Source organism: Corvus kubaryi, unplaced genomic scaffold (genome assembly GCF_017639235.1).
Source record: "Corvus kubaryi isolate FWS band 111438036 unplaced genomic scaffold, C.kubaryi_AGA036_p1.0 67, whole genome shotgun sequence".
Lineage (NCBI taxonomy): Eukaryota > Metazoa > Chordata > Aves > Passeriformes > Corvidae > Corvus > Corvus kubaryi.
In genome coordinates, this window is record NW_024582055.1 from 6,494,686 (window position 1) to 6,521,294 (window position 26,609).

At 38.5% G+C, this 26,609-nt stretch overlaps 1 protein-coding gene across 2 annotated transcripts; it reads right to left on the reverse strand.

The window, feature by feature from the left end:
- Positions 1-38: 38 nt before the first annotated feature.
- Positions 39-15,546, reverse strand: MYOZ2 (myozenin 2). 2 transcript variants are annotated; one of them, XM_042048559.1, is made up of 6 exons: positions 15,390-15,546; positions 14,737-14,840; positions 9,580-9,749; positions 8,024-8,153; positions 6,694-6,877; positions 39-468 (listed from the first exon to the last, which is right to left on the reverse strand). In XM_042048559.1, exons 2-6 carry the CDS (start codon positions 14,810-14,812, stop codon positions 237-239), a joined length of 792 nt encoding a protein of 263 aa, XP_041904493.1. In that variant the 5' UTR covers positions 14,813-14,840; positions 15,390-15,546; the 3' UTR covers positions 39-236. The 2 variants fall into 2 exon arrangements, with proteins under 2 accessions (XP_041904493.1, XP_041904494.1); XM_042048560.1 differs by lacking the exon at positions 14,737-14,840 and having other exon boundaries at positions 15,390-15,543.
- Positions 15,547-26,609: the final 11,063 nt, after the last annotated feature.

A 26,609-nucleotide genomic window follows, 5' to 3' on the forward strand; every position in this document is an offset into this window, starting at 1 on the left:
AAAGAAGAACATGTAAACAAATAGAAAATATCACTGTCGTGTTTTCCAAGTTACTTTATTTAGCTCATGTTTACAGATGAAACTGGGTGCCAGAAAAGAGACACTGCATCTGACATTATTACTTATACTCCGGCTTCCAAGGAAAAATTTTGTCAGTAGCCTTTAGTAGTATTTGGACCAAAAATACACAGATGTGCAGCTTTCAGCATTTTGTACCATGTAGAATGCAGCCTCTCTCACAGGTCCTCTGTTTCTGGAACGGTGTTGGATTCCGCAGGCTGAATGAACACTACAGGGATATTCTCGGATGTCCACCCTTTGGGAGTCCTGTTGAAGGATCTTCTGGCAGCAAGAGGGTTTGCAAGGATCATGAATCTGGGATCGTTTAGCATCAGCATATTATAATCTGGTACCTTGAATTTAACCAGCTTTGATGCTCTCTCAAAACCACCAAAGGGAGTGGCAACTCTGTAGATATCAGAGAAATAAAAGTTAAATGTGATTTTAAAAATACTTGTTTTCTTTTCCTCCCAGAAGCTGAAAAGAACAGATTTTTGTTCCAATTTCTTGTTTACATTTTCAAGCTTCGGGGGAAAGTATTCTGTTTGTTTTTCTGGGAAATTCTCTTTAAGATCTGATTTATTTCCCCTTAGATAAAGCTTGCAGCCTTATTAAAAATTCAAATGGATGGAAAAGCTGAGAGAAAAAGATGTTACAAGAAAACCCTGTAACTGGTGAGTCACAGTTACTAAACTTATTTTGTTGGTGCTAAGTTGATAAGTCTGAAACTGTGGCTCAACACATTCTCTCTAGCAAGTAATTAGTTCAGAAACTTCTCACCCCGTTTTCTCCTCTCCTCAGCTGCTTGTTCCTCCCACTACACTGTTTCAGCACCATATTGTTGTACCAGTTAGAATGTATGTGGGTTGTGCTATAAACTCGGGTCACTTATGTGATCTGGGTTAAACAAAGACCCTTCAAAACAAAGGAGCACTTCAAAATCCAAATTATTTCAGCAGTCTAGTAGGCTCGAACAATTGTAGCAATACAAGCGAAGAGGAGTGGAGCTTAATGAGTGAAGCAGAAAAGAACAGCCAAAGACAACAGGCTCTGGAAAGGAGGGAATGGGTGAGGACTTGATACACCAGCTTTGTTTCTGAAGAAAATGTTTATGTAACTAAACCTTGAAACACTGTTCACCCAGCGTTTTTCATGTTATTTAAATGTAAATTTCCCTCAGGCAGTAAGCCTGAGAAACTGAAAGATAAGGAATACTAAGCTGGAGCTGACTGTTACATCCATTTGGAAATACTTTAAAACAACAGTATTTCCAAATACCTCCCATGATCTCCTGTATATACAGGTTTCAGACTGAAAAAAACCCTGGAGTTTTCCCGTCACTTCTTCCAGCCTCCTTTGTACAAACAAACAGACTGTGGTATGTGCTCTGCATTTTGATCAGCTGCATAACTTTGCTGGGATATATTCTAGCCAGTGAAGAGTGTCAGATTTTCAAATTGCACAAGAGCACCTGGTTTATGCAAAGCCAGATATGTAGTGGCATAGGAAAATGAATTTCTGTTGAAATGGAATTTCACCAGCCTTGGTATATTTTGTGTGTGGTACAGAACAACAGATCTGATGGAATATATTTCCAGTGGCTCCAGGTATTATAGCAGAAGCCCAGAGAAATTAATACCAACAGAAACTAAAAGACATAATTTGAAGATCTGTCTAGGATTTTCAGCAGGATAAAACCCCTAAGTTTTGTACTAAGGATTAAGTATGCATACACAAAAAGAAGAGATTAGTTCAGAAAAATGAATCTGTGACATAAAAGAAATGGTGCTGCTCTGCCATTACATGGATGATTCACTGCATTTTGGTACGAGCAGCATTTGTTGAAGGGGATGGTGTTAACTTCAAAGCATCAGTCCTGGGAGATATAAAAAATCGTGCAAGCTCTGGGCATGCACCCTCACTGAGAGAAGAACACTGCTTTGGATTAAGCTCTAAAAATGTTTCTCGGATGACGATAAGACAAGGTGTTGCAGCAGCAGCAGCCAGTCCAGGCATTAAACTCTCTTGAGGTCAAAGGAAATTGTTTATCCAAAGTTGGTATCAAGCCTGTGGTATCAAGCTTTTCTTGTGGAGCTGTCTTCTAGGTCACAATGTCAACATGGATACCGTATGATACTGATTAAAAATAATTGCTTGGTAATTGGCACAGAGTGAATGTAGTGATCTACATCTCACCGGATAATAAATATTGTTTTAATTGCTGCCCTAATTACGATACACATTCTCACATTGTTGTGATGTTAATTATCATTGATATGTATATTAAAGGAATAATCCAAATAAACAGAATTATAATAGTTGTATAAATTGCAAAACAATTCTGTTGTCTAAAACATCCTCTTTGTAGTATTTATGGATTTTAAATAGAGTGTATTTCTGTATGTAACAGAAGCAGGAGGGCTTTCTTTGGAAATTCAAACATCTTTTGTGGCAAAACACCCCCCTGTAGTTGCTATACAAAGTCTGGCCTCAGAGAACTCTGTATTCCTGCCTTATAGGCAGGGGCACATGATGATTGACAGAAAGGAGAGTAGAGTAATTGGCTAATAGATGTTGATTTTCCTTTACAGCAGCAGTAAATATATTGTGAGCAATAACTTGTCTGACAACGTGGTGTTGTAATGACCTCTGTGCTATGACATCAGCTGTGCTACTTGAGCTCTGATTCATTGTATAGAAGCCTAAATCTCATGCCTAAAAACTTCCAGTAGTCATTGCTCATAATTAGGGCGGAAATGCTGGTTCAGAGCCATAGGAAATAGCAGCAGGAAGGGTAACAGATTGTTTAATATTCACTTTGCATATTCCTAAAAAGTGGGTGCTTGATTTAACAATAGCAGGCACGATCATGTTTATTTTTAGCTGTTGTTTTAGCAGGCTTTCTTTTTAATTTTTTACCCTCAGTCTTTCTTATTCAACATTATATTGTGTCGACATTGGAGACTGCTTGTAGCTGATGATTGGGGAAAGTCTGAAGAAATGTTTTAACTGCATTAGATTAGCACCTTCAGTTACATAATTACAAAAAATGCGAGTTTCACATTTTAAAATGGGAATGTCATTCATAGAACATTTTGCTTATTGTTAATACTGGAAAAAAATGAAACATAGGAGCAAATAATTTGACCCTGAAAAATGCTCAGAGCTTCATGGGAGCTTAGTGCAAGAGCTAATGCTAATTTCACAGAGGTATTTGGGTGCTAAGGAACTGGCTAAGCACCCAGCTCCCACTAATCTCACGTCACTTCAAGTTAGCACCCAAAATTTCTGTGTGACTCTGGATCTTAGCATTTTGTAATAGACTCCAGAATCCATGAATCAAGGAAAACAGAGCCCAGTCCAGATGGACTGGATTCCTGTAGTGCTTTTGAAAGGATAGTCTTTGGGAATTGAGAAAGCTGAGTGAGAATTTATCTGGTAGGAGAGGCAGAACTAGTCCGACTTGCTTGTCCTGCGTAAGATGTAGTGCTTTGTATATTACTCATAATCCTACCTTTGACATTTTATCCAGCTCCAAGGAAGCAGATGGAATAAAGGTACTAATTTAAGTAATATTATAAACTCCTTAGCAAATGCAGATTCATGCTGCTTTCCCACAGATTGATTACTTGGTGCTGGTAAAAGAGACAAGAAATTTTTTCACTAGTAAATGCTTCTTCAATCCTAAAAGGAATGAATCTCCCAGAGAAACCAGATGGCATGGTCTGTTCTGCAGTATTTCTCTGCTAGCACAGATTCGTTTTCATCTCTGAGGAGAAAGAGTGTGCAGTGTGTGTTCAGAGCCCCTCTGAGCCCCATTTCTCTCTTGCCGGTGCTGTGCTGTCAGAGCACTGCTGGCTGGCTCACAGACAGCCCTGCCTCACAGGGTAAACCGGCCTGACATTTGCTGCCACGGCTCTTCCTCCAGTGACCTGCCAACACTGCAAGGTCCCTGCAGCTTAAAATGAATACTAGACTCCAACTAATACCTCTATGAATTCCTTATTTATTTTTAAAAATTCCTTAGTGTTATAAAAATTGCACTGCTGCAGGATCCAGAGTCACCACTGCTGGACAGCAGGAGAAAAAATCTGGATGCTGTTTAGTGCTGAATATACTTTTAAGCTGTGAATGTGTGTCTCAGTTCCAACTCCTCCCTACCTGCTCAGGTTGTGCTGCTTTTCAGTTTGTTGTGTAACAAGGAAAGCTGAAAGGAACCTGAAATGGTCTGCAAAGTCTGAGTGCCATTTCAACAGACGCCAGTGAATGAACCGGGAAGGATCTCAGGTCCATTTCCCTTGGGAACCCTATGCCTCACACTTGCTGTTAACCACACCCCCTCCTGACTAATGGTGACTGTACCAGTGCTTTGCAGGAGAACAAACACATGGCACTTTACTGGATGATGAAGCAGGATAGAAAGCCTAGATAGATACCCTAGCTGATAACAAAATGGTGCTATTATATCACACTTTAATTGTTTAATACAGCATCATTTGCTTTCTCTCCAAGACTGCAATTAAACAAGCCGAGGATGCTGTGACCTAGATGCACAGAATGACTTAGTAGGATCTAAACACAGAAGTCCGGTTAGCCTTCTTCTGTTGGATAGCTTGGCATGCAGTGTGCTGTTTTGAATTCCATCATCAAACACTTTCCTGCACGTTTTTAGGAGTGTAGACGTCTAAGTCATGGCCGTAAAATCCTCTCCACAAGATGAGTATCTTGAATTTTAATTTTTCAAATTCTCAATTTCTTTTTGAATCTGCTAGAAAACATAAGTCTGACTGTAGGTTGTAACAGCTTTTCTAGGGCCACCAGGCATCCTTTTCTACTGGATATCAGTTTTTTTCCACAAGAAGGAGAGTTGTGGTGGACTATGTTGATACATTTTTGGTTTGAATTTACCAGTTTCACAGTCTGGATCTGGATTTATGTGCCAGATTTTAGTTTTTTATGGCAGTTATGAGGGAGAACATTGACCTTTTCCTTATAAGAATGCATATATGTTCAAGAAATTCAGACTGTGGTGAGCCACAGTTCTGCCATGTCATACACAGAGAAAATCCACATAAAAAGAAATCCAAATAGTTAGTGTTGTAAAGAGGGCAGCTAACAGAACCTAGGACCACAGAGACAGCCTAAAAATCCACAAAGAAGCCATCAGACACTGTCTCAAGACACATATCCCTGTTAATGGAGTCTCTGTGCCCTGTCTGATGCTGTTCTTCACAATAATGAGTACCACCTCTTGTGAGAGGGAGAACTGATTCTATTTCCATGTATATGTATCTTTAGCATTTTTTCTTGGGCTCTTTATTTTTTTAATTTTTTTTTTCAGTTACAATAAGCACAGTACATAAACTGTGCTGTTACTGTTCCAATGTTGGCAGCTGTGGCACATCTCTGACTTGCATTTGCTATTTTGTCTGCTGAGAAGAGTGTGCCACACAGACTCAGTTATTAACATGGCAGTGTATACTGCTGCTAGGAAATCAGAATTAATGCAGTGTCTGCAGTGCCAATTTTGATGTTGAATTGTGTAATGTTTTAGTATTTGCACACATAGTTGAGGCCCACATCAATATCAGGAACACAAGTGATGTTTGTGATATTTTTCTCTAGGTTTGTATTGCCATGAACCATTTTCTTTTTCAATAGATTGCTGTCTGGCCTTTTGAGGAGGGGTTTTGGTTTGGCTCAGCTGTCTGGAACTCAGCCGGGTTGTCCATTACTTCAGTAAATAAAAATAGTGTAAATGGAATGAAAGACAGCAAAAGACATGAGTAAGGATTTGCTTTAAAGTTTTAAAACCCCAAAGTTGTCCATATAGCTACTGAAAGCTATAACACACTAGATGCTATGTAAGTAAAACAATGTTTAATCTGTTAATTTGTTGCTGAAGGTTGTCAAAGATATAAAAATGTTATACTGCAATAAAATAGGAATCTAACTGTTTAGTGTGAAGGATTGGTTGTGGGATAAAGTCCATTGCACTATCATTGCCTGAAACAAAGCCATGTGAGTTGTATTAAAAAGGAATGGTTTGCATTATACAACTTGGAAACAAAGTTCTGACTCAGGGTTTCCCTGAGAGATCTTATGACACCATACCTACTGAAGTCAGCAATGGGCATCCTGAAAGGAGTTTGAAGCTCATATTTCCCTCATATTTATTTATTGAGTACACTGAATCACAGAATCAAAGAATCATAGGAGGTTTGGGTTGGAAGGGCTCTTAAGGATGATTTATTTCCAACCTGCCTGCCATTGGCAGGGAGACCTTTCACTAGACCAGGTTGCTCAGAGCTCCGTCCAGCCTGGCCTTGAACACCTCCAGGAATGGGCATCCACAACTTCTCTGGGCACTGGATTCTGATACTTTCTTTCTTTCAATATTTTTAGCAATTTATCTTATATTCCTAGTTCTACAATTTGAATTTGGGCCTATACTTTAGAGATAGACTCATTTCCTCCTTAATGCTCTTGTTGCCACTTGTAATCTCTGTGCATGTTCCTGTTTATGCACACACTTGCAAACACAGGTGGTACGGTTTTTAAAGGTGGTGGAAACATTTTATTTCATAGTCATTTTCCTCTGGTCAGTAAAATTCAGTTTTCATTCAGGATTACCTGTTAAAGCTCCTGTAGTCAGGCAGTTCTGGCTTTGCTTCAGGTGTAAAAAGTTTAGGATATAAAGCTTCCAGCAGTTCTGGATCATCCCTAATCGCTTCTATCCAGGGAGACTGGTAATACTTTGGCACGGCAGTAGTGTTGAACTTTTCAGGAGGAATTTCTTTCAGTGGTCCAGAATATCCTGCAATGTGATCGAGGTAAAACGATTATAATGTTGCTTTGTGTTTTCTGCTTCCTTGCCACCATCCTGTGAAAATGTGAACAAAAAGATTTTTAAAACAGCCTTTTGATTAAAACTAAGATAATTCTACCTCTTTGAGGTAGAATTTCACTCTTTGAGTGAAATTTTCCACAAGTACATCCACATCTAGGTCTTTAAATTATTTCCTTCTATAAACTTAACCCCCCCTGTGGCTTAATATCTACCCCTTTCACCAGACCTTTTCTGCCTAAAGAAAGGCTTAAAGATTTGTATCATGTCTTAGCAATGGAAATGGCCTCTGTTTGTATTGTGTTTGGCCAAAGGATGCGCAGAGCCTCAGCAGTCACCAACAGAGCGGGACTGACCTAGTTTACATGGACTGGAAAAGGTCTGCACAAAACATGCATTGAGTAATTCTGAACAAAGAATGAATTTGTAAAAACCATGGACTGCTCATGGATAATTCATAAACAGGAAGAAGGGCTATATCACTGAATAAATTAATTAAAACAAATTAGCCTTCTCTAATCTTTAAAGAATACAAAATAAGGCCTTATTGTAACTCACGCCTTTAAATAAAGCCAACAGTACCCTCACAGTTAAGGATTTAAAAAAGAACAGTTTATGCAGCCAGAGGCAAATTCCTTTTAAAGTTACTCCTCTCTAAAGAGTTCTAGCAAAACTCAGTGGCTTCAGATTTACATTTATGGATAATTAAACTACAATGAATAACTTTCAGACTGTTGGGCAGGGTGTTGCATATTGGAAACAATGGTTTGGCAAAGGAAAATCAGTATATTCATGTGGTTTTAAATCAGAGGATCTCTTTCTCAGTGTTTTTAAGACCTGTAAATATAAGAACAATCTCTTCTTGATATTAAGATATGTTTTCAGTTAAGAGAGAAGAAGTACAAATGTTATATCAGATCTTTTAAAAATGAACACAGGCAACTAATCACTTTACATTTCTGGGAGAGGCTCTGATTAGTTACCTGACTCAAATGTATCTATTTATAATATTAGTCTATTAAAAAATTCTTGTTGAAGTTACTGTCTTAAAAAATGGCCATCTCTTTGCTATGAAATGAGACTAAATCTATTTAGTGCTGTAGACTCACATATTACCTGGGGCAATGTTGTCAGGGTGTGGAGGGCTCCGGGGATCAGGTGTGTTGGGAGGTGTCATTGGGGCGTGCTGGGGAATTCCTTCCGCACTGAGGCCGTCCATTCTGACACTCTGGATGGGCTCTCCACGCTGTATTCAGACAGAAGGAAATTGCACTTGCAGGCATGTGATTCTCTGGGGAGGCTGCAGTAATACTCTGATTTACAGCCCAGATCTGATTCCCAGAGTGTACAATCCTAAAGAACACTGTCCTGCTGTTTGGTACAGTATTCCCTTCACACTTAAATTGTCTAAGTAACCAAAAATGAGCATTTTTTCAGTCACTAGACACTAGAGGCTGTTCTGTGCCACACAGAGCACCCATGCTACCCAAAGGGTCAAGAAATCTGGCAAGTTTGAGCCCTTTGAGTTTCAAAGCATTGATTCTTCAAAGTGTCTCTTCCCCTATCAGTTGAAAACTCACTGCATTTGTTAAACTGCTTTTGTTTGGGATTGTCTTTTCCTTTATTTGTAATAGAAATAACAACTTCAGTGCAGGTCACTTTCTGGAGATTCATGATATGCTGTTATTTTCCACCCTCCTATTGGGTTATCAGTTCTGAGGAAACATCCAAAGGCTTAATCATTGTTGCATAAATATAGAATTAGAGTCTCATAAGAAGTCAGCATCTTATTTTAGCTATGACACATAGGCTAAAAGCAATTCAAATATAGACTGGTTTAGAGTAAGAGTTTCTTGAAGTAGGAAAGCAAACAAATAATACTTGTTTAAGCTTGAAACAACAACAAAAAAAGATCAAGGCAGAATGTTTTCTAGTCATCCTGAACTATGTTAGAAAGAGTAACTTTGGCAGACAGAATCATAAAGATGATGAAGACACCACCAGCGGTGCTAAATAGACACTTAGGAGAGGGAACAGGAGCCAGAGGCATTGTTTTTTCGTGTGTTGCAATGTCATACTGACTGCAAACTATGTACCCTGTGATTTTGGGGGGGGGGAAAGTGGACTAGAGGGAAATGGATTTGTCAGACAGTAGCAAAATCATGGAATTGGTTACAGAATTCTGACAAGATTGATGGTGTGCTCAGAATTTATCTGTGTAGCTTCTAATACTCAGTAGAGGGAGAAATGGGGGGACAGTATTCATAGATGGACTTTTAAATAATAGTGTTTAGTAATAGCCTTGGGTGCTCAATGGAGTTATTCAGATTTTTTTATATGGGATTTCTTTTGTGCGGATCTGTTTTAAAAAGGCAGATGTATCAAAGCTCAAACTTGATCCTATTTTATCCCAGTGTAACTTAACTTTTGTTGAGCAAGGGATCAAAGACATTGGAAATAGCTATACCATATAAAAAGAAATGTAATTTTTTCTTTTATTTGTCTACAGGATCTCATTTAATAAAATACAGTTGGCTCACTGCTTCTTAACCTCCTTCTAGGATTCTGCTTTTATTCTTCCTGAAACTACAGATAGATCATGCACAATGTGTATCACAAGCACCAAAGGAACCCAATCCAGAATCATTAATAAGTCATTACAAAATACTCACATTTCTTGGCTTGTTTGCCACATAATGATAATTTTCATACGTGTATTTGTCAGATCTCCGCTGGCGTCTCTTGAAGAGCCTGGCACCTCTGTTGCTGAGCGTCGACAGTTCCTCCACCATGATATCTCTGGGCGTGCTGACCTTTTTTCCAAGGTTCAAGCTGGGTGAGACTGCAATGCAATGGGTAAATACAAACCTCTGTTTGTCTGCAGTGCCTGATATTCCATGCCCTGAACCTGAAATCCAACATGTTCATGCATACTTAGCTAACAAATAGCACAGCGTCACATGGTGTTAGTGAAATTAAGCCTTCTTCCAGAATTTCGGAGATTATTGAACACCACAAACCTCTATTTTCCAAGATGATAAACACCTCAAACTCCAATTTGCTTCAGCTGTTATCAAGATCAGATCTATAGTGTCCCACACACTATATTAATAGCAGGCTAGTAAAAACTGGCTTCTGCTGAAACTGGAAACAAAATTCCTTCTGATCCCAGTGTTCCCACATCAAACCTTCAGTTAACTTTCTGTGTCCTGCATTGGATAGATAAGAGAGAACCCCTTTTAAACATATCTACCAGTCTCTATTAAATACTGGTTTTAAACTATTTTTAAACTAACTTTCAAAATAAGCTCAAGGTGTGGAAAATGAGAGTCCTAATGGAGAATTCCAACATGCTTCTAGTAACTGATTGATTTAGACCATTTTGGGGTTTATTCTCTCCAAGAGGAAACTGAAGTACTGGATGCGTATTTCTTAATTCACTACTTGGGGAAAATGTCTTCTATGTCTTTATTCACATCCTGTGGTATTTGAAAAGGAGAATGCATAAGCAAGAGAAGGGGAGATCAGTCAGGACTGTAAACAAAGAATTCTGAATATCAGAATTCCTATGGTCATCTTCATGACAGTGTTCTGGTAACTGGGATGCTGGTGGCACTGAGCAAGCTATTGCTTAGTGACTGAACTCTCACTGAATGTCCTCAACCTAGAAACAGAACTTAAACCTTAGAATACAGAAAGCTAAACAATAAAGAAACCATTTTCTATGTATTTGTTTTTGCTTAGAACGCTGCAGAATTTAAGAAATATTACAATAGTAGGACATTCTATGCATCACATATTCTTATACTCTCCAGGATTTAAAATTTTTAACTTTGACATGTATTAAAATGAAATGAGGGCAAATTGTATGTACTAAGTAACTTGCTAGTAAGCAAGGAGGCCCAGTTTAAAATTAACATTATAAATTAATTAACTGCAGAAGGTACCTAATGCCAAAGTCAATATTGCAAATGAAGAGTTTTGTTTTGAGTAAATGGCGTGTGTCTCCTAGTAACTTTATGTTGGAAAAACAATGTGATGTGCTGACATTTAGGAAAACTTAATTGAGATAGGTATATTAAATATTTAGCTGAAGCTGGATAGACAAGAGTTTTCCATGTAGTAAATCAAACAAGTCGATGGGCCCTGGAGTGCATCACTGTTGATCCATTTCTGTCCATACCAATTTCGATTGAATGTTTGCAGTGGATTTCACTGCAACAAGAACAAGTTAACTGGCTCATGAACTGGATCGTGTACTTCAGCTTTAAAAATAGTGTGTGTAAAGAACCCTAACAACCTCCTGTTATTTAAGAGACAGTTACAAAACAGAGACTTCTTAACATGGAAGAAAATGACTCAGCTTGCCCAGTGTAGCCCTATCAGTGACTGATAGTGGTGGGATTTTGGCTCTGAGGTGGAGATAACTGCCCTGGTTATTGGCCTGTGGCCTGAAATTTAGACCTCAAATCATATTTTGATTTTATCATTTCTCAAAATGACTGCAGGGGTAGAGACTGCTGGATGGTTTTATGTTAGTAGGAAATAAGAAATTCACCCCACAAATCAGCAACATTTTCAGGTAGAAAAGCTTTTGTTGTTTGTACACAGAATGGGGAGCGTACACATCCTCAGAGACTGGGGTGCCAAGGCAATTGCAGAGCTCTGTCCAAACCACTCGGGATTCTTCTGGGACACTCTGGGTGTTATCTATTTTGGGCCTTGCTGTTCCCTTACATACACACTGTTCCTGTTAATGTTAACTGAAGGCTCCAAGCTACTTTGTACCCTTCCGTTGTGTACTATTGTGTATCCAGGCAGCATCCCGAAATTGTAAGTGTAAAGTTCATTTGAATTCCTTGCCAACTAAAATCTAATCATCTGTCTAGTTTTATGATGTGTCTAGGGATAGTTGCAGTGTCAGTGCAGATAAGGTGATGAAGAATGAGAGAAGGAGGACATTTAGAGGATGACAGAAAGAGAACATTAATGTCAGAGATGGACATTGAAAATAATGCTGAAAGTTTAATTCATAGTTTAATCCTAATCTTAACCTTTTAACTTCATTTCTTTAATTTGTTCCTGCCAAGTCCATCTTAAAATCACAGCAGATTGTATTTAAATATGATTTATATAGTTCTTCCTGCATTCACTACCTAATACTCCTTTAATCCTTCAGTTTACAATCTTCTAAATACCTTAATCTGGACTATAAACTTTAATAATAAATATTGGATAGTGTGTTTGTTGTAGTATCAGAAATAAGATTTTTTAACTGTATCAGAAAAGATAGTTAACCATGTAGATACTAAAGAATGCATTTAAGAAGTAGTATAGAACTGGACATGGGATTTAAGTGATGAACTCCAAGGGCTTCCTTAAACCTATGTATACACATCCAAGTTTACCTCTACCAAGTAGTCTTAGAAATGTGACAATTAGTCCAAGTCTGCCAGTGACAAACCAAGAGCTTGAGGAGGTCACTGTGTGCACACACAGATTTACTCACATAGTTTCTCTTTGAGGCCATAAGAAGGTTTACAGTTGGTGTCTATTCCTGCAGCATTTTATGATGTGTCCAATTTCTCTAAAAAATGGGACAGTCACGTCCCATAAGCCAACAGCAGAGGTGGACTTTCAGTCTTCACCAGTCTTGCCCAGAGGTTGGTAATCTCAGACACTGGCAAAAAACTTGTCTGGTTTTGGAGTTTTTCAACAGCTGTTTCTGCTATGAACATCTTTTAACAAGGAGGTGGAGAGTCACTGTTTACCTAAAGGCATTATAATAAAAAGGGTCTGAAATAAAAATGCAGTAGGAATGCTTTCACCATTCCACGGTGCTGGGGCTTGTTATAGAACCTTCTGTTACTGTGTACCTGTGTTAGCTGTGGAGATTTTCACAGGGCTGCGAGACTGGCTGGAACTGTACACTTAATTTTGATGTAATTACCAGGCCCAGGACTGTCATTAGAAATACTGATGCAGAGCCCAGAAAGACAGCAGTTCACCTTCTAGATTTCAAGTTAAGCTCATTGAATTAAGAATTCAGGGCAAAACAAAATGTCAAAAATTAGTAGAGCTGAATTCAGCCATTTAAATACCAGATTTTTCCAAGGCTTGTTCAGATTTGGTCCCAAAGAACTGGCTTATACTTTGTGTCACTACATCTTTGGTTATCCTTCTGTTTTCTGTCTGGCTTCACTGAGCTTGTTATCAATTTCAGTCCCTTATGACACCCATTTCATGGACTTTCATGGTTTTTTGAAATATATGAATATCCCAGGCATCCAAAGAAGAGGCAAAAATAGAATGTTTTCTAAGAGTTAGAATTGCCTTCAGTGGCCATGTATCACAGCATATCTTGCAGGATAAGCTGCCATAACTACGAGTATGAATCTTGACAGCAAATCTGATAATATGTAAATAATAAAAGGGAAGATTATGTGGGGCAAATGTTAAGCATCAGCACAAACTATCCAAATACGCCAATGATTTCAAGGGATGTGTGCTACATTTATTAGTATTGCTATGAATAGTAGCAACATTTACCATGTGAAATGCCTGGTTCCAAACAAACATATGAAAGACTATTTTTTTCCTTTTGCCCTGAAGAGCTTGCAGGCTATTTCAGGCACATGTACTGCTTGAGTTTACAATACCAAAAAAGAAGGGGTTGTAATGAAATCTGGAAGGGCAGACTGGCTTCCAGACTTGAGTGCATGTTCAGTGGAGAATGGAAATAGGAAAGAGGTATTTGCTTAGGAATAGAAACTTCAGAAAAAAACCTCTGGAAATTTCAGAAGGAGTAGGACCAGGCACTGAAACTCATACCTTCTTTTTCTAAAAATTCTTAAGTCTCTCACCCTACTCTTCATGCAATTGCAATGGTCATCAAGTGAGTGCAGAAACAATCCAGAAGTTCTTTGAAACAGAAGTCCACTGGAAAGATTTTCAAAACTGGAATTCAGTGTTCAGTATTTCATCCCATGAAAGTGGTATAACTTTCATAAATTCTAAATATTAATGCAGCTCCCTGTTGTTCTAGGGAGGCTTGTGGGGTGCTTATCACTTTTAGAAAATTGGTCTTTTACGTAGATGGTAAAAAAGGCTTCTTGAGCAGGATTGGAAGGCTCTCCAAAAGCATCCAGCACATGCCTAATGAAAGCCAAGCTGATTTGTATTCCCAGCTGAGTTAATTGCTTCTTTAGGTCTCATGCTAGAAGCATAACTTCAATAACCTGTTTTAGAAAATCAAACAACCTTCTCCTAAGTGCCTTCATTTTCATCAGTGCAACAACAGAGAAGTAAAATTTCCATCAAATAAGATTAATTGGTGGCTGTGCATTAGAGAGACTGCCAAGAGCTAGTAAAATGTGTTAGTTACAAAGACAAGATTTGAGAGGAACAGAGATGTAAACATTTGATTCAAAATTTTTTATCCTTTATATGAAAAGGCAGAGTGAAACAGAGAAAAAGAAAACAAGGGTACAGGTCATTATGTTTCTTAGATGATAGCCTTTTAAAATGGAATGAAGTCATGTTATTAACCCCAAATAATGTTCTGAAAGGCTATCCTAGCAGAATGTTCATCAGCTGTTAGATTACTTCATTCCTCCACAGCAGTTGTTCATCTGAAAATAGCTTTCAAATGAAAAGAGGCAACTACAAAAGGATTAGTTACCATAGGCAGCATGATACTCCCACAAGATTATTTATGGCAAAACACCCAGAGACAAAGCTGTAACAGAGTTAAACTCTATGATTAAAAAAATGTATTAGGGAGGGCTAGAGGACATTGCATATGCAGCAAGCTGGGTTCAGTGCTATACCAGTTCTGTGTATTTCATCCATAATGGCTGATGCTTGCTCTTTCCTCTCTTTGACCAGGGCAGAATCTGATAACATTGTGATTTTCTGATACGATTTTTCCTCGCTGCAAAAAAACAACACATTTTTTACATTTTTGAGCCAGCGCGCACAATTTGGCCAACTTTCATTTCCAGCAGCCTGTTTAAAATGGCCAAACAGTGAAGTCAGGGGTTTCTGACTGAGAAATACTGCACTGCAAAATGCACTGGCAGTTCTTGCTTACAGACAGATGTTAGGACATGTTTTGATGGATAGAAGATTCAAAGGAATGGACTTTGAGTTGGTTACATAAATTCTTCAGCAAAAATCAGTGTCAGGGTCTAGGCCTTCTCACATCTACTCACTATACTACAAGATGTAAATTGCTAACTAATTTTAATTTACATCTTGGTTTATGTTTTCAGAATTGTTACATTTTGGAATTTCTTAATCTAATAAAGAATTTGAGGAATGAAACTAGTTCCTCTGGCATCTTTAAAGAAGGCGCATTTCTGACTAAGTAAAAATATAAACATCTTTTAAATTGCAGAGTCAGGAGGTTACATAAATGTCTTGTATATGACAGTTTGTAGGACAGACAATGTCAAAATATTTCAGGAAACAATACACTTACCCTACTGTTTTGTTGTGCAGATAAAAAGCGATGTCAACCCTTTAGCTGAGGCTTCAGAAGTTAGTTATGCATGGGGATGACCTGCCTGGTCCTGGATGGTTTGTACCCTTGTGCTGGGATCTGCATGGTACCTAGTACTGAGACAAACTGGGGGCTGATCCTCTTCAAAGGGGTTGGCATCCAGCTGACATCAACCAGTTATATATAGAATCAAACACTCCAGCCACTCATATCTTCCTGGCAAAAGAAGAGAACAGAAAAGATTCAACTGCACCCACAACAAAGAGTTTATATCCCCTTCAGATCTTATTGAAAATTTGATGGAATGGCCCCCTCATACTTGTACAGATCACCTCCTCATCTTCTCATTGCCTCTGAGAATCATAATCTCTGCGTTATAATCAGGAAGGAGACATTTAAAAATAAGGTGTTAAGTGTATAGATAGGCAAGACTATAGCAGATGAGAATGGTATGGGCTAATCCTTCAGTGAAAGATGAAACCATGCTTCTGTAGGGGCTGATGGCTAAAGTCAGTGGCAGATGGCTGATATACAGAGGCTGCTCTGGAAAAGAAATGAGATTTTCTTCAGTATTATACATGCTAGGGAGTAATTGCTCAACAAGCACACGCCTTGCAAACTGTTACTCAAAATCCCTTCACTTTCTTTGTGCATTAGGGACAAAAAACTTTCACCAATTTGAAGCTCAGTAATATCCAGCATTCCAGGATAGTGTTGTATCAGTTTATCAAAGAAATGTGTGATTTGTAGCACACAGATACTTCAAGCGACCAACTTTGGACAGAATAAAACAGTGGAAGAGGGAAACATTCCCCCCTTGCCCTCCTGTCTGAATGCAGCTAGATGAATTTTGGGGCAGTAAAAGCAAGGTGAAATTCTTGTATTTCTGGTTTGGATTTGAGTTTGTTTTAGGAAGTCCCTTTTTGTTGTGGAAAATGATGGTCTTATTTGGCTTGGAGGATTGATCAGAAAATTGCTTGTATCCTGACATGACAGGAGAAAGGAATTCTGTCAGTAAAGGGAATCTGGAGAGTAATAAAATAAACCAACACAACATGCAGAACTTTTCAACAAGAAGCACTTTGAGGTAAAATGTATGTGCCTGATCCAATATCCTGAAAGTCTGCCTGTCCAACTAAAAAACTGCATTATTTTTCCCTCAAGCTCTCTATTCCCTTTGCTTAGCTTTGCAGAACATATTTCTGAGATCCTGGCCACCTCTGCCCCAAAGAAATGTTCATTTTAATCCTCACCATCAGAATTGACCTCTGCTATTGCTGATTGGTGATTTTTTTCTAGCTTTTGTGCCTGGATCAGACACTTTTAATAGTACTAACAAGCATGGTCACAGTCTTGATTAAATCTTATCTGCTCAACTAACAACTTAGAATAGTCTTAGTGGTTCACCACCAGCCTGTCAAATGGGTTTGAAGGGAAGAATTTAAATGTTAAAATAACCTGATGAGTTGGAGGGTGGTGGTGGGGGGAAGATCAAATGCAATTCGGTAAAGCCATATCCAAAAGCAGTTATGAAGTGGGCATTCATCTGATTGACACTGACTTAAATGTTTAACCCAGGAGGAAATATCAAACAGCATCCAAAATGCGATAGTCTCATGTTTAGTCCATTCTAATTCCCATTAACTAATGATTTGACAGAATAAAAAGTACATAAATTTTATAATTTTGAAGTTGAGCTTTAAAAAGCTTTGTAGAGTGACTACCCTAGAATTTCATTTACTACTTACTAGTATGTCAAGGTTTTGCCACTAGCTGAAGTAGTAATAAGCAATAAGTCATTGCAGCTGAAATAAACAATGTGTATCTGTCATGACTGCAAAACTAGAACTGATCCTGTTCAATGCTACTTTCTTTTATAATGCTCAAAGAAGTTCAGGGCACCATAAAATACATGGGGTTGCTGAAACATCATTCATATATGCACATGACCAGTAGAATGTCCATAATTATAAGTAAAAGCTAAGGAAGGTGAGAGAATTACAGTGACATCATCAAAAAATCAAACCTTGATTGTCAATGAGAACTACTTGACTAGTGCCAAACTAGGATGTTTAGTCAGCCTGGTAACAAGGGAAACATTTTCCTGTCTTCTTTATTTAGGCCGTTTTTGTTTAACCAAGTAAGACTTTTCCTTTTGGTCTGGTCTTTTCAAGCACCTTGTGGGTTCTTTCCCACCACACTGCTTCCTCTGAATTGCATAATTGACCAGAAAGGACACCCCACCTGGCATGTGGAAAAATCCTGAACTATTTCTCCCTAATCTCCCCTCCCCTCCCCTCCTGCAATTTACTTGCTGAATAAAGCCTCAGTTCTTAGCAGGTGCTTAATTCAACCTGGGACTGTGACTGCCATCTATGCCTAACTTCATGCCATAAATTTAAATCTATGAACTATTCAGGCTGTTAATATATGTGTAGTGTCTAATTCACAATATGAGCAATATTTGTTTGTAAAAAGGGGGTTGTAATTACTACACAATGGCAAAATTGCCGTTCAATTAATGATGAAGCTAATGTTTCTGTATTCTGTGTCCCTCTGTTCTTCAGACAGCAATTTAGAGGTATAACTTACTGTAAGATAACTGACTAGAGCAAAAAAATAAGCTAGACAGACATGTTAGGTAGACATAAAGTGCCAACAGTTGCTTTTTAAAATTAAACTGATCCTTTAGGTAGAGATAAACTGCCAACAGTTGCTTTTTTTTTCAAATGAAACTGGCCCCCATAGATCTAAGTGTACTTATAATCTTGTTTTTACTTAAATTCTCAGCCTAGGTCTCCTAAATGTGTTGCAAATGAGACCAAGTCATGTTGTTGTCATAAATTTTCATGAAATATGTGTTGCAGTCTGACAGAGGCAGTACAGGGTTCCCTATTTCCACTTCAAATATGTTTGAGCGAAAAAAAAAATCCACTGTAGAGTTACCTGGAATATCCTTCCCTGCCTATGAAAAGTGTGGAAAAAGCCTTTTTCTTTCTTGATAGATCCAGTTTGAATTTTTGCTTAGGGATTTTTTTTTTTTTTTTCAGATGAAGAGTGAAGTATTTTCATTTCAATTACAAACTGGGTTGGTACTTTCTCCATAGCTACATTGGACAGACTGGCAAGGGATCATTACATTTGAGGTATTGATGTATTCAGTAATGTACAATATTCTATAATTTGATAGGCTTTTCAAAATATTGTTACCGTTGTCTTTCTGTTCAGGATCCAAAGAATATAGCTTTTTATCTGGGATCCATAGGAAGACATCCTAAGATTCAGTATATGATTTAGTAATCTCATTATCCTCAAGTTTTCTTAAAGCAAATAGGATAGTTTATTTTGTAGGATTTACCTTTGCCACATCAGACCCAGTAACAATTCACAAAAAAGCCTGAGAAAAAGAAGCTCCCTTGTCTTACCTGCCTTGTCTGTAACAGAAGAAGACCTAAAGGAGGATGACAGGTAAATATTGCCCTTGCTCACAGGCTGGCAGGCTGGTTTAATTATCTTAGTTGTTAAATAATACTTCCCACTGAAATTCATAGTTCAGTAGGTACAACTCATTGGAGACTCTGGTCTGTGTTTGACTGAAGTTAAATAATCTATAAAAATACGAGCATTTCTTCAGTGGCACCTTTTCCATGCTGTGGGATCCTTCTGCATTTAGTACAGACACATTGGAAATACATTTTCTGTGCAGAGGTGGGGATGGAGCTTCATTTTTGGAGGCACAGTGTTGCCCCTGCTGCTCAGTGCGAGTGGGAATACTGCCTCAGCAGCCCGGGGAATGGGGTGGTGGTGTGGGTATGGCTGTAATTCGGCCTACAGGGACAGCAGATATGGGGTGACTCCTCAAGGTTTATTACTTACAGTTGTCTAACACTTTCATGTTTCATTTCCAGTTGAAATCAAGCATTTTAAGAAAGCACAAAGCCAACAGCCTGATTTAATCCCCAGGGCTAAGGCCACAAGCACCAGCCTGTGCTGTCAAAGACTTAATTAGAGCCAGCAGCTGGCCAGGGAGCTTTATTTCAGTATGTGTATGTTCTGATGGCCACTGGTTGAAAACTCTTTCATTTCTGTGGGTGGTCCACTGCACTGTGAGCCTGACATATGCTTTGGGGTTGTTTTTTTCTCCTGTCAAAAGGATACAAGTCTTCTCCCTGCTTGCCTCAACACCGCAGTCTGACATTGTGTCACCAGCATGGAGTGTGTCTGAGTAAGGGGCTCTTAAAGAGAAGATCCCTTCTGCTTAAATATTGCAGGGCATGCACATCTCTGGCAGGTGGATGTTTGTTTGGAAATAAACCCCTTTCATACTGCATTCAGTTCCAAATTCCTTCTCCATACCTAGTGAATCTATTTAGATGCCTTCACCACAGGATTTGGATACCTGAGAGTTTTGTTTTGTTATTTTTGTTGTGGCACTGTGATTTGAAGAGGAGGCATTCCAAACCAAATAGCAGTTCAAAGAAAAGACTGACTATTCTGCCAAGTTGTTGAACTTCTTCTGTTTGCTGGGGAAGTTGGCAGAGTATCTTGGGGTTTTGTTTTTGAAGGTGAAGGGGGAAATTTTAGTCCAAAATACATTTCATAATGGTAGAGTACATAGTATGTTTTTAAAGTATTTGAAGATGCAGATCCAAGGCAAACATCTCTATATATCTTGTTTTTATGAGCTCTACTGATACGATTAGGTCAGTGGATTAGTTTTATTTTTCTAACTTTGTATTGACAAATCCAGCCATTCAGAATGAAGAGCCATCTTCTGGACAATGGTTTATAAAGAATGTGGTTTTAACTGCGTTGTGGGGAAAGTCCATAATAATTTTTGTCTGAAATGCTTCAGAAATATTTTCGATTTTCTGAAAAGAAACTGTTGGAAGACTCAAATTCTTATGAATACAGGAGCTAGGAAAAAAAAAAGCTTTAAAACTTGAGATTAAATACTGACATCTTAACAGCATTGCTGTTCCTGACTCAGAAAAAAAAACAACTTGCTGCCTTCATCCGCACTGAATTATTTTCTCTCTGTTAAGGCAGCTACAAGTTTGGCTTGTGATGCTGGCAATACTCATGATGTGAGTATCTTGTTGTTCTAACTTCTATAAATTAGGTGGTTTGAAACTAACTCAGAGAAGACAAAGACTTTGTTATGAGCAGTGTGAGTTCCTTTATATGTGGTTTGTAGTTCATATGCTTGTTTTTAAGTCAGGACAGTGCGAACTCTTTAAAATAAACAAAGAAGAGAGCAAAATGCCACCACTTAAAATCAGCCTTAAAATGGTAAACACTGGTAAATAAAGCTAAGAATAATGGGGGTGAGGGGAAATAATTTGTGGTTTAAAGAAAAATAAGCTCCTGCTCCTACCAGTAAACACCTGTTCAATTTTATGTGTGTTTGGTCTAATGATTGCTGGGGGTTACATCTCCAAAGCAAGACTGGAATAATTGAAGTATGAGTTCAAGAATGCTTCAGCAGAAAGGTGGTCTGAGGTGCAAATAAAAGGTTGTGGAGCTAGAAACAAATTTGAACAAAAAGTAGAGTTTTTGGACTATTTTTTTAAAATCCAAACATGAGCACCATCAAGCCCTGCGTTTGTTAAGTGTGGTTTATATAGCTTTTCATGCTGAAATGATTTTAAATTAAACATAAGTCTGCCAAGCTGAGAGCACCATGTGAGTGTAAAGGCACAGAGGTTGAGATGGAGTTATGGCTAAGTAGGAGCACTGTGGTGTGCACACACAGGAACTGTGCTGGCAGGAAATGGTCAATAAAATAACCCAAGAAGGAATCAGCTGGCCAAGTGTTTTCATAGGACAAAAATTGGCAGGAAAATACCCTTGTATTAAAAAAGAAAAAAACAACAATATGAATAAGGTGGAAAAGCTTACTTTGATGTTTCCCTTTTTTTCCCACACTTGAGAAAGAGAACAGTTATCAACATTTTGCCTTGGTTCAAAAACAGGCGTTCTGGCTGCCAGCCAAAGGTAGCCCTGCTGTGAAAACATTTCTGTGGCTGATACAATACCTTATGGTAACCACTGCCTTCAGCGAGGAGGGCTCTGCAGCAGGTTAACACAGTACCTGTTTCATTGCTTATGTGGTTTGGTTATTTTAAACACTTTTTCCTGAAACGAATGTATTAAACAAGCATGTTTTCAGTATTATTTCAGTTTCTCCCTCCATTGTTTCATTCTCTGCACAGCTCATCATCTTGCCTGGGACCTCTGTGTAGAACTTCAGTGGACTTCTGGTTTGACAATCAATATCAAGATTCCTTTAGAATCTCAGGTTTCATTTATCACTTGCTCTAATTCTTTCCCCCAGCTGGTAAGCTTACTGGGGTGTGAACTTATTCATGTGTATTTTTTGTTCTTCAGAAAGGACAACCTGCCTTCTTGTATAATAAGAAACTTTATATAAAGAGTAATTGTGTCCAGGGATCACCATCTTCTGAAGTAGACTTGTTTTGCTTCTGGTTTATTTATGTTCCAGGCAGATTCTTTTGTCTAAATGAAGAATACAATCTAACATAACTTCTAGTTACTTATTTTGTTATGCCGTAGACTGTATCAGCATCCACTTTATTATAGCCATTAGGTGAAAAACATTTTTCTGTTTTCCCCTTGAGGAAAGTAGCTCCCACAGCCCCTCACTGGCTTCACTGCCTGGAAGCCTCTGTCCATGCTTCCGTGATGGAGAAAGGATGAAGAGACCCTGTCTTTGAAAAGTGGCAGCTTGCAGTAGAAGGAACATGGATAATTTTGCATCCTTTTCTTAAGTCACTGTGAAGACCATGATACGAGTTTGAAGGCTGGTCCCAGTCCCCAATAGACCACAGCTAAAAATCCTGGGTTTTGATGCAGACGTGCACGAGTGTCTAATCCTGTTTTACAAGAAAAATAGAGAAATGATGTGATACTTCTGTGCTGCCCTGAGGAAAAATTTTGTGAACATGCCTTCTAATCCCTTGACTTGAAGTGAGTCTGTCCTGGAAACTTCAGCACAGTTCCAAGAGAAGTGTCATCCTAGGTAACAGTGGTTTCTTTCCAAGACACTTGTTCCTCTGGGTACAGTTGCTATTTGTAAGTGATTCAGACTAACATCTCGTAGTCTGCAGGAAGCTTCAGTCCTGACACAGGGCAGCTGTGTTAACCTTGCTTTATCCTCAGGGGATTTGGGCAAGGCAGCTCCTGTACTCATTGGTGTCACTGAGTTTTAGGCCTACGTGTCACAGGGATGATACTGTTCTTTTTGAGGTGGGAATATGTCATGCAGTGTTGGGTGTAGTAGTTTTTGATTCTTCTTCCTCAGCATATTCCTGATGCTATACACAAGGATATTTCACCATAAATTAGAATAAATTAGGGGGAATTGATTTGTGATTTAAAGCAGCTGAAGTTTCCCTCAGTAGCAAAGCTCACATTCACTCCAGAGATGGCAAATTACGTCTCCTTTCAGAGACATGAAGCATATTTCAGTAAGTACACATTACATAACTTGTCCCACATTTCTTTCTCTTTTTAGTATCCCAGTGTTATGAAAAATTATGTTCCCATTAATCATTATAGGCACTCATATTTTTCTGTGGAAATAAATTACTGTCCTCTGCCCTTCCTGCACAGGAACATATTTAAATCAAAACAAGGATATGTCCACGATTGGTTCAGGGAAGGGAGTGTCAGCTAATGTGGCTTTGCTGCTGCAGAAGGATGAAAGCAGGATTTGTCTCTGTACTCAGTGGATTGCAATGCTGTGTGGTAGTGTCACTTGCCAAATAAGATTTCCCCTTTAGCACATGCAGAGCTCGCTTGAACGTCAGTGGAAACTGCGTGCACTCAGTGCGGGGGGACCTGCAGCTGAGTCCTGAGTGTAACACTGAACCCACTGCCTATTTTGTCATTCCTACATCGGAAAACGCTTGGGCTGGAAAAGCTAGAAAGCACCTATACAACTGGGAGAAAGCAGCAGGCCTCTAAATTCCTGTTTTAGATTGTCAGCAGCTTTATTGAGACTGTTTTTAGAAAGCATCTAAATCTAGGCATCCAAAATTGCATATGCAGCACTATATTCAGGCTGCAGAGCAGGGGGCTGATTTTAAGACATGATGGGCATTTAGACATTTACTGTTTCAGGTCTCAGGGCTTCTGCAAAGTAAGAATTTTTATTTACATGCTTTGAACATGAATTTAGGGACTTACCTTATCCAACAGTGTAAATATAGAGGCTAGGCTATTTTTAGACTTCACAATGTGATACTGGGCAAAAGGACTTTTGAAGCAGAGATTGCTGGGTACCAAACCACAAGCTTGGACCAACATTTTTTGGTAACTCGCTGTTTCTCTTTAATCAGGACATGTGAAGACTTAGAGAGCAAGCTAAAAGCTGGTCGTAGATGATTCTCAGGGAACAGATCCTCTGTTGGGAGGTCAGTTCTCTCCAGTGAAGAAATCTGAGGACAATTCACCCTTAGGACAGACTGAGTTTTCTTTTAAAGTATATGCAAGATGTTAATTCTGTATTAGTTGTACAAGGAAAATTAGTTCCTTATTTGGCCTCTGAAGAGAAATAAATTTACATTGGTCATTGGAAGAGCACATGCTGTATTTTGGAAAATGAATATACAATACAAAAAAGACAGAAATTTTAGTGCAAAATGGATCTGTTTCATTTAGACAATTGAGTACTTAAGGATCCATCTTTTCTGCCGACCTCTTCAATTTGGCTGAGAAATGAAATCCTTACATAGTGAAGCTACTAGAAATAAAGGAGTCATCCAAATAAACTCTGGTCATCTTCAGCTGACAGTCAGGTGACCAAAGCAAGGGATGTTCCCCTTGCAGCCATGCGATATTTGCTGACCTTATAGGCATTGGGTGTCAGTTAACAACGAGGCTTGTGAAGCAGGGACACCTGGATGTGTTTTAGAAGCTTTCAGACATTATTTGTTTAATAAAGTAGCAGAATGATTATTTATTTGTAAGGGGACAGTTCTAAAGCTCTAAGTCTGCCTCTGGCATTTGTGAAGGTCCTTCTTGAGGTGTTTTTCATAGGTATACTCAGTATTAGCAGAGAAGATGCAGGGCGTATTGCTGTTGTGGTTTTTTTCCCAGTAAAAAGAATGAGATGTAGACCTCACTTCTAAAGTGATTGTCTGGCTGAGCTTGTTTTCTGTTTGGTGTTTTCATTATCAAAGAAGGTTCTGACTTTCTGTCTTGTCACTGTTAATTTTGCTGAGGAAAAAGTTAGGTCTTCACCCACCACCAAAGTGGTCTCCATGTGGAAACGGAGATTCTTCTTTCAGAAACTAAAGCCCAACCTGTAAAATTCAGAGCCATTGCAACCTTAAAAAAAAAAAAAAAAAACAAAAAACACACCAAAAAACAACAAAACCCTATCATTTTGGGGCAGTTTTTTCCCTATCTCATATGTAGGGAACTAATTTCTGCACTCACCAGTGCAAATTATTAGCAATTTAGTGAAATCTTTAGTGAATTTCCCCTAAATGGTACTGACGATGTTGCTGTTCTGCTTTGTGACATTTCCAGTGTTTGGGTATTTCCTGGTGATCCCATTAACTTTGAAGTTAATTGGAATACTTCATGGCTGAAATGTAGAAGGCCTGTAGTGGAGCAGATGTTCTTTTTGTAAGTTAGCATGAAAGCGGTGAATAAGAGTTACCATTTCTTTGTTGCTGTGTCATCAAGATGTGGCATGACCTTACCTTTCAAAAGTATGAACATTGTTTCCAAACCCATTTAAAAGGCTCTGCTAGTCAGTGAAACTGAATACAGTATCATTAACTTAAGCAAGTATAAATTTTAAAACTGCCACTTCACGACTGCATAATACCCCCAAATATACCAATGATTTTGACCCCTCTGAAGTGCAAAATATTGCAGCAGTTTTCATTGTGTAGACCTCATCTGCTGTACTACTGTGCACTTATTTTGGGGATAATATCTGAGTCTGTGAATAATTCTTGGCATTTTTTCCTTTTTTTTTTCCTTTGGCTGTTATTGGAGTCATACAGAAAAGATCCCCCAGTGAGCAGGTTGCCACAGTAAGGATGTATTTGACAGGATATTTGGAATATGCACAATAGGTTGGATACTTTTCTTTACCAAATGTGAGCAATGGTGTTGGAAGTAATACTTGCTGGGTTACACCATCATCAGTCTGCCCCTTTAATGTTTTTTTTTTTAAGTAATTTGCTGCATCCTAATAATTGTGAACTCAAATACATAACTCTTTAATATGAAGAATCAAAGACCAAATTTTGATCCATACTTCAATCTTTGCAAGAAGAATTATTTTTAAATGGGAGAAGGAATATTTCACTCCTGAAATGTGCTGTATTTTCTCTTAATGTTGTTGTTCCTATTTCTTTCTTCTCAGATTCACTGAGTTTAGAAGCATTCCATGACTAATGGGCTTGCTAGATGATTAGCAGAAAACAAAACTCCTACCATCTCATATTTTCCACTTTACAAGAGTCCGGCCATGCCATAGATATTTTCCGTTCTTAGTCTTGATATTCTACAGATGTGGAATTAAAACTCCTTGCACTATATGGGAATGCACTGCGGGGTTGTACATGTGTGTTTTACCCTCCTGAGTAATTTCTCCATTACTTGAGCTGCCCTGAATGTGGCATTGTGCCCAGTGGAGTAACACTTGCTGTACCAACACTTTTATACGCCTTAATTCAGATAAAGCTTATCTGTCAAATCAAACAGAAGCTGCCAGCATTTGCTGCTTAATTGCTTTCCCAAATTCCTCTTTTGCTTAGAACAGTGAACGAAACTAAAAGAACCAAGAAACTATTGTTGGCAAAGGTCTGGAGTTGTCTTTATAGTTCCATCACCCTCAAGAATACACTGCAGGAGTAAAACTCATTGGTGCAGGACTTAGGGCTTTTTGAAGAGCAAAACTTCCCAGAATTGTGGACTCCCTTTCATCCAAACTCTGACAGAAGTTATTCTTTAATGTTATTGCACTAGAAAAAAAAAGATATGTATAATATATTATGTACACACTTAAATACAAAGGTTGAAGGTTTTTTCCTAGGGAAATACTTATCTCTATGCCACGACATTTGATTTAGAACAAATAGCCATGGTCTGTAGCAACAGGAAAGAAGAGACATGGATGGGTGATTAGGGAGGATAGATCCAATGTTTTTTGCT